The sequence below is a fragment of the Cucumis melo genome, chromosome 6, assembly GCF_025177605.1.
Source record: "Cucumis melo cultivar AY chromosome 6, USDA_Cmelo_AY_1.0, whole genome shotgun sequence".
Lineage (NCBI taxonomy): Eukaryota > Viridiplantae > Streptophyta > Magnoliopsida > Cucurbitales > Cucurbitaceae > Cucumis > Cucumis melo.
Genome location: NC_066862.1, coordinates 29,595,753 through 29,604,737, shown reverse-complemented (window position 1 = coordinate 29,604,737; position 8,985 = coordinate 29,595,753). Strand labels below are relative to the sequence as shown.

The window sequence follows — 8,985 nt, the reverse complement described above, 5'->3', positions numbered from 1 at the left end:
CCAAAAACTTTGAAAAACGAAAGGAAGAAACAAAGTTAGGATTCTCCCCCACCTGTTTCACCAAGCAGAAACCTCCATGGCTGCCTAAACACAAAGACAAAGAAGAAAAATAGAAGCCAAAAATGAAGCAATCTTTGTTATTTTCTGAGAATCTAACACCCCCCAAGGTAACATTTCTTGATAAACTTATTTTTCAGGGTTTGAAAATGCATGTTTTATGCTACAATATGTATATACATATATATATATATATATGGAATATATACAGTAATGTTTTTTCTTTTAAATTTTTGTTATATAGTTTGAAGTGATTATTATAAATGCAAATATGAGTTGCAATGGATGTCGCCAAAGAGTTTCTCAAATTGTCTCTAAAATGTCAGGTTAGTTCATTTCGTCATTTTTATTTATTCGTCTTCTTCGCTTCTTTTCCATCCCTAAAAATTCAATAGTTACAATTACGTTCCCAAACTTTCTATATAACTTTGAATCCTAGAACTTTCTCGAGTTTTAAAATTTGGTATTGAAAAATTATAAGAATTGGAACTCTAAAGTAGTTACAATTTCTTTAAAAATGTAAGTTTAACTTATAAATTCGAGGTCCGATTTTCTACGCTATAAAAAAAATTGAGGGTACAATTGCAATCATCCATCGTACTTTAGAATTTAGATTTGCAATTTACCTTAATTTAAATATAATTTCCCTTTCTAACAAGATCTGAGATCTAATTAAATAATTGAGGCCATATGCTTTTTTTTTTTATTTAAAAAAGTATAATCATCATTCGTCATATACTCAGTTTATATGTATAATTAAAAGCATAATTTTAATGTACTACGATATTTTTGGCACATAGATTTGTTTAGTCGTCTTTTGTTATGATTTGATTTTAATAAAAAAAAATATAAATGAGGTGAAAGATTCAAATTTCAAGCCCTCCGATCAAGAGGGTATTTTAATTCCGTATTAACCTTATATTAGTGATTTAATCGCTTCATATGTGGTATACTAATTCAATTAGATTTTGTATTATTGATAGTTGTACTTATGATTAAACATAGAAACATTTTCAAATACATTAAAATATTTACAAAATATAATAAATATTTCAATGAACTACAATAGATCGTTCTAAATTACTATCGTAATAAAAATGCACAAATAGTAGACCATAATACTTTACTATATTATTTAAAATAATTTTCCATAAAAACATAGACTTAATTGAAATATTTTATAAAGTTTAAAATTAAAATTAAAACTTATGGACTTAATTGAAATATTGTATAAAATTTAAAATTACACGAAAACATGAAAGAAATCGAGCCTTTTAACTCTTTATTTAATAAGACCCGTGCTACGCTTTGTTATATAATATTCTTAATTAGAACTATATCACATATAATATGTATAACTTTACCTTATTCTATAGCCATTTTTAATTAGAACTTACAGTCCTTTCCAATCAGAACTTTCACATATGTTCTTTCGAAAAGATAAAGTTGATACATACATTTCATATGTGTATGACTACATAACATATAATTGACGTTACTTTAATATATCCATATGAAATATACAATTAAGAAATATAATTAAACATATCGATATAAAATATACAACTAAGAAATATAATTGGGAGTTGAGAAATTTGAAATTTCTATCCTAACTATTGTATTTACCCTATAAGCTTAATGTCTAAACTTAATTTTGAGACTAAAGTCATTTCCTTTGTAGAATGAAAAGGTTACAAAATCTCGAAAATGATATGATCTATGGTTAGATGATGACATGGATGACTAAGAGTAGAGGCTTGGTGATTCTTTAAGAATTATTGAGATAATAGACAATATCTCAAATCAAGGCTTGAGCTATTCATGATAGGTTTATAAAAAATGAACATAATCTAGACAAAAAGTGACACACCTCTATGGTAAATAAACAATATCTTTCCACTTTTACTTTTACATATCAGTTATTTTCTCTTTTAAACTATATAATATATATATATCAAGACTGTCTAAACAATCTATTTTTTTTGTTAATATGCAGAATTAGTGGAGTTGACTATAGATGTGACAAAAAAACAAGTGATAGTTAAAGGAAATGTCAAATGCCAAAGCAAGAATCAAGAAAATACTATTCATTCCCAAATGAAGAAGTGTGATTCTTTAATAACCATCTCCCCCCATTTTTCAAATAATTGCTTTTAAATTCATTCTTTTCTAGTAACCAACATATCTATATACAATTTTTGTTTATGCATTTATTTGTAAGTCTAATTTGAACCACAAGCTTATGTTCTTCACTTAATTAGAATGATCAATCGACCTTGTAAAATTTCCAAGTCAAATAATTTTACAACTTACCTCCCATAAGCTTTATTCGCCAAACTCGACGGTGGAAGCTCCATCCCCTCAAGCAGAGTCTTCAACTACACTCCTTTGAGAGACTTGAAGATGAGAAATGGAAGTATAAGAGGTGATTCATCGATTAAGTAAACAATATAGTTTAAGGTTTGAATTAGACGAAAAGTTTGTTCAGATGCAAATAATATTAACAAAAACAGCTTTGAAATCCTTACATCTTACTCACCATGTCAAGAACAAGAGACTTGTACTAGAACCCAAAGCACAAAACAAACAAAAACACCAAACAAGAAAGGCTCTATATATTGTCAAGTGTAAGAAAAACAAAGTAAGGCACCATTTTCATTTTCCAAACAATTACTCAACAGTAACATGCCTCACATCCTTCCTTTCTTCTTCCTTCACCTTTGGCACTGCCACTTTCAGCACACCATTCTTCATCTCTGCTTTGATCGAATTCAGTTCGTACAGATTCGCAGGCAAGTCCAATCGGCTCGAGAATCGTCTACGGTCTTCTTCATCTTCGGATTCTTTTGCTGCCTCTCCTTTGATGATCAGTGTGTTCTGCTCCACGCTCACCTTCACATCGTCTTTGCTCAGTCCTGGCATGTCCATTCGTAGATATAGAGCATTGTCATCTTCTTTCACGTCCCAACCCCTCCTTGACCCTGCTCCTACTCCTCGTGATGCTGCCAGAAATGGGTCCTCCATGAACTGGTCCATCAGATTCAGCACCTGGCTTAGGCTTCTAGTCGGAGAAAATGGATCGAACACATCTGTAAATTGATAAACAAAGAGTGTTCAGAACAAGCATCCGGCATTAACAAACCAACAATCGAGATTCCCCCCTAAATACAACGAATTAATCGCTACAATGGCGTGGTTTCCAGATCAGAGCAAGGATCCACAATGAACCAGAGAACAAGACTTAGAATGTGATCCAATTGACGAATGAGCTAGGTACCTCACGGAAATCATTCGTCAAGCACAACTTCCTAAACAATATCCTCACAAAACATGAGGAATTCCAAAGATTTTATGCCAGAGACCCGTAAACAGAGTGATCAAAACAACAAACACGCAAGTTCTCTCACTCTGAGCACTATCAACTTAAACAGTTCCATAGCTACAAGGTTGAGTCTCAGCATCCGCCAACAACTAACAGAAATTGTCACTTATCTCCAATCAATTACCAAAACCATGCCGTGATCCACCGAACAAAATCGTCAACGCTCAAAGGTAATATCATCGCAACATTCCACAAGAACTAACGATAGAACATATAAACTTGAACATTCATATCCACCAGAGGATCCAAAAGCCATTTCCACAAATCGAGACGAACTTACTCAAAAAAAAAAAAAAAAAAAAAGCAAAAATCAAACATTAAAACTATTTGAAAACTGCGGAACAATTCAGAAACATCACAATCAACGAAGAAACCACGAGATCAAAACTCACGCACGGACGAAGATAACAACTACCTCCAAAACCAGGATAACGATCACGAGAACGAGAGAGGGAGCGGTCAGAGCGGCGGTCCACATCAAGAGAACGATCGTGGTCATCGTAGTTGGTCATGTGAGCATCGGTGTTGAACGAACGACCAACAGAGGAAGGGAGAACAGAGGCAGAGCGAACAGGACGGATAAGTTTAGAGGCGGAGGAAGCGGCAAGCCTTCGGAGAGCGATGGAAGAAGCCATTGACGGAGGTTAATGGAAAACTTGAAATTCAGAGAGCTAAGAGTGGTATTCGGTGACTGCAAGAAATTGGGGTTTAAGAGAGAAAAGTGGAGGTTTTAAAGAAGAAGTAGAAGCGTGGGGAAGGGGAAAGAAGGTTCTAGTAATAGAGATTCTTTATAGAATGTTGCCATTCTAGCAATAGAGGTTCTTTCTAGAATGTTGCCCCTATTTATGGGTAATAATTCAACATTTAAAATATTAACACTAACAGAAAAAGATTAAATTTTAAATTTTACGAACACAAGTTGTCAGAAGCTAAAGTTTATATGTACTTAAGATCGAAGAGATTTTCACTCTTATTTACACTTCAATAAACAACCTAAACAAATAAATGTTGTTTTTATAAATTATCTTTTGAATAATATACTAAGTTAATTGCAACACTCCCAACAATGAATAAATGTTAGGACTAATCTTTTAGTTGTTTTTCTTTAGCAAATAGAATCAATTGATGGAACTATTATAAGTAACGTGTTTGTTGTTTAACTATCTTTTTAAAAAATATTTAATAAATTTAACTCGAATAAAAAATACTCTTTAAAATAAAACAAAACATATGCACAAAATCTCCTTGAGATACGAATAAGAGTACAAGAACTCTTGCTACATAGACATGAAAAACTACGACGAAGCTATCATTGATTCTATAGTTTCTATAGTTTGATCACAAATTCTTCATTGTGATTTGTTCTTGTATTCTTACTCTTACCTAACCTAAAAGATTAGTGAGTATGAAATACTCAGTCGAGTTACTGCTGTCAATCTATGCATTTATGCCTATTAAATGTTACATTGTTTTTAACTGATCTTGAACGATCATCTAGTATACAATTTAACTCTATCTAACATGCATTTAGCGGCCCGAAGGGTCACAAACATAGTAGGCCTAATATACCTAATTGTTAGGATACACACCTTTAATTTGGATCGATTATTCCACAATTTTGTGAACCTATTAGAATACTAGTGACAACAATAATAATAATAATTAACAAATTAGAATACTAATCAGCAACAATAATAAAAATAATCAACGTATTGACACAACAAATTTTACATGGAAAAATCCTTTAACATGAAAAGTAGAAAATCACATACCGGAGTCAATCTCTGGTACAACAAAGTTCACAACTAGAGTCAAATATCACGAGAATGATAATCCCGACAACAAACGACAATAACAATGGAGAAAAATAGAAAAATCTCAAGATATGTGGTAGTTAAGAATCTAAATCTAACCTTTTAGATTGAATACCCTCATACCAAGAATATAATATTAAAACTTGAGCTCGACAAAAGAACAAAAATACACGGTATTCTTTTCTACTTTTCCACTCTCAGCATATTGTCATCACTCACACATGTGGTAAAAGTGTATTTAAAAAAGAAAACTTAACCTAAAAATAAATAGGAAATAAAGTCATTAGATCTTCGCCTATTTAATTTTGAATTTGATGAGTGTTGATCTAGCTTTGATCTTAATAGATTCTTCGTCGTATATTCTCTGTCAACATATTGAATCTATTATGATGAGTATTTATCTTCTCATCATCAAATTAACAATCGCACTTTAGCCTTCCCTCTAGCTCCACTCTTGATCTTGGAAACTCACAATTTGATAAAATGCCCACCTAAAAAAGTTCACCTAATAATTTAATTGTAATCTACAAATTCTACATAGTTCTTTTCAAAAATATAAAAAAAAACCACAAAATATTTACAAAACAATTCTAAAAACAGAAGAAGTAGAAGTTAAAAAACATAATACGTAATATATCTGAGATTGTTTAGATTTGATTATCGTTTGATCATTTAGATAGGGTTACAATTTATCTTTTTAAATTACATGTTTAATTAGACATCTTTTCAAATTACATGTTTAATTTAATTACGGATAATTTGGATACTAAAATTTGAAAACCCAAATCGTTTAGATTTGTTTACTTCTTTTCGTTTACATTTGAACACTCCAATCTAAATTATTTTTTTTCAAATTCTATACGATCCTTTTTCTATTTTCTGTTACACGAGAATCAATGAAAAGAAATCACATAAAAAGAGGAAAATAGTAGAAAAGTAATAACAGAAATAAAGAATCGACTATAAGATTAAAAGATATGTAACGCCCAACAATTTGGTTTTCCTTCGTTGTTTTGACCATTAATATTAATATTAAGTGTGGTTAATATTATTATTATTATTAAACTAAGGTTTTTTTATATATTAATTTTTGAAGTTAGGGGGTGAAATAATCAATTAATGGCTTAACAAATAAATTAATTGCCTTGGAAAGGGTCAAGGGTGGTTTAATTGAGGAGAGAGAAAAGAGGGTTTAGGGATTTCTTTTATTATTTTAATTCTTTTAAAAAGAGGCATTGGGAAATGTGAGACTCATCATCTCCCCAAAGAAGAAAAAAAAAAACCCTAGCCGCCGCCACTCTCCGCCGCCGCCGCACGCCACCGCACGCCACCGCACGCCACCGCCGCCAGCTGCAAAATAACCCTCGGAGCCGGCCGTAGTAGAGCCGAACCACCATCCCAGCCGCGCCGCGTCTGCAAGCCGAATCCGGAGCCGCTCCTCATCCGCGCAGCCGAGCGCCGTATCTGCAGCCAGCCACACCGCGCCGCGTAGATCCGACGCAGCGCAGCCGGAACTCGCCGAGACAGCCGAAGCCAACCAGCCGCGCGCCTGCAAGTCGAAACCGAGCCGCCGCCGAGCTTCCAGCCGCGTCGGAAAAAAATCGAGCAAGCCGATCTGTGCAGCCGAAGCTCGCCGCGCCGCGTCGATCTGAGAAGTTCAGCCAGTCGCGCCGCTCCGATCGAGCCGAAGGGAGCCGCTTCGATCCGCGCACAGCCGTCTCCCGCAGCCGCCACTCGAAGTCGATCCGCCGCGCGTGCCTCCAGCCGACGAACGAACCCGGAGCCGCTCCACGCCCGCGCGCCCGAAGCCGAAACCGAAGCCGCGCCGCGTCCAGCCCTCTCCGCGTGTGAGCCGCGTCCGCATGGGAAGCCGCGCCGCGCGTTTCCGCGAAGCCGAGCCGCATCTCCTTCCTGTTGCAAGCCGAGCCGCACGCGTAGCCTCCTGTACCGAGCCGAGCCGCGCCTGCGCCAAGCCGAGCCGGTCCCTGTCTTCTTCCAGCCGAGCCGCCAAGACCAAATTGGCTCCATCCACCTAGATTTTGGTAATTTAATTAATTATTGTGGCATTTCCCAGTAAGACTCCATGCTTCGGACGTCAATTAAATTAAATTGGGACTAAAATTTAGTTATTTTCCTTAAGGGACGTCTTGGACCAAGTAAGTGCTGCAGCGCGGGAATTCTTCAGCAGGGGGGCTCGAGCACTGCAACCTCTCTAGGGTAAGTTATTTCAAATGAGTCTTGAACCGATAGTCGTTGGCGACCTAATTACGAATTTTGGCATATCAAACAGTTAGGACTTCGTCGCTTGGAAAGCGTACTGCCTCGCGGTTAGGACTCGACAAGTAGATCTCCAGGTAAGAGATTCTACTACTAGCTTCATGTTTAGAAGTATGAGACCATGTATGCCCCGATTTTTCATGTTAAGGATTAGACTGTACGTTGTCTGAGATAAACGTTAGTATGATGTAAATGACGATATAGTTATGCTATAATCTATTATGTGTGGCAAGAGCTGTTATGGTTACGACGAATGTCGGGACGGAGAGTGTAGAGATGATTTATGTGACATGTTATATGTTGATGCCATGTGTATGTATACTGCAATTGGGGTACCTGTTAGCTTAATCTGTTAGAGTCGTACCTGCATGGGTGTCCTTCGGGATCACCACCTATTGAGGACTGTGTGGTCCGACGGGACACCAGTCTAGCATGGATATAGATATGACTCGAGTGACTCGACGGGGTCCTCGCATCCCGACTGTCCTAGGTGTCCCCCGGGGCACCGAAGACCAGAGCTACGTTCCTACGGGAGCGCATGATTGCACGTGTTCGGGAACGTGCCAGAGATTGGGTACCAGTTATCAGGACTCTAACAGGAAGTTAACAGGCACCTAGTGGGACTAGTAGTGGGTCCCTTACTGAGTATTTTTATACTCACTCTCTCCATTTTATGTTTTCAGGTAGAGGACGAGGCAAGGGCAAGGGCAAGCTGGCGAGCGACCCGAAGTGAGACCGTGAAGGGCCATAGGGACTACCGCTTCCGCTTATTCTTATTTCAGATTTTCGCATTTGAATTTGAGTACTTTTCATCACTTACCATCTTTTATGTAGATAGGGCCCGAGTAGGACTTCAGAACGCTTTTACATTTTTGCATGACTACCTTGTTTGAATTTTATAAAATGAAATTTCTTAAACCGTATGCGTTTTAAAAATTTTTATGACTTAAACCACTTGTTCTATATTTGGTAATGACTTCGATTCAGTATAAGGAGTCGGGTCGTTACAAGATAAATCTCAAATATTCAAAATTGACTATTATGAATTTTGTTATAGTTCGATGTTCAGTTAATTTCCCAATTTTATAACCCAAATAATTCAAAATAACAAAATCTATATTTATTTAGTTTCATAACCCAAATAATTCAAAATAATAAATTTTAAATTTACCTGAACTTAAAGCTTTCATTAAATGACATCAAGTTCGATTTGAGACGAAGATATTCTATACATAACAAAGTTCCATCAGTGGTGGTTGATTGACATTTAATTCAATCCATTATGTTATTTGCTCGATCAGTTTTCTTCATCCCCCATCGGGTCTTGAGCTACAGATTCTGCCAAAAGCATTGTCGCGAGGGAAAATGACGATCGATGGTTGCCACAACCACACAAAACAAACTCCTTTCAACCCATTTTAGTGAAGTCTCTCAATACCTTAGAGAGAATAAGAA

At 36.1% G+C, this 8,985-nt stretch overlaps 1 protein-coding gene across 2 annotated transcripts; it reads right to left on the bottom strand.

Moving 5' to 3' along the window:
- Positions 1-2,524: 2,524 nt before the first annotated feature.
- LOC103490892 (small heat shock protein, chloroplastic) lies at positions 2,525-4,185 on the bottom strand. Of its 2 annotated transcripts, none has more exons than XM_008450639.3 (2): positions 3,855-4,185; positions 2,525-3,146 (listed from the first exon to the last, which is right to left on the bottom strand). In XM_008450639.3, the coding sequence occupies exons 1-2, from the start codon at positions 4,072-4,074 to the stop codon at positions 2,728-2,730; spliced, it is 639 nt and encodes a 212-aa protein (XP_008448861.1). In that variant the 5' UTR covers positions 4,075-4,185; the 3' UTR covers positions 2,525-2,727. The 2 variants fall into 2 exon arrangements, with proteins under 2 accessions (XP_008448861.1, XP_008448860.1); XM_008450638.3 differs by having other exon boundaries at positions 3,852-4,157.
- Between the last annotated feature and the right edge of the window lie 4,800 nt (positions 4,186-8,985).

Excerpts from the sequence above, each read along its gene's own strand:
- LOC103490892 (XM_008450638.3), bottom strand. The coding sequence starts at position 4,074 with ATGGCTTCTTCCATCGCTCTCCGAAGGCTTGCCGCTTCCTCCGCCTCT. Across the intron at positions 3,147-3,851 it reads TTATCCTGGTTTTGGAGGTA|ATGTGTTCGATCCATTTTCT; the intron begins GTTGTTATCTTC and ends ATCAATTTACAG.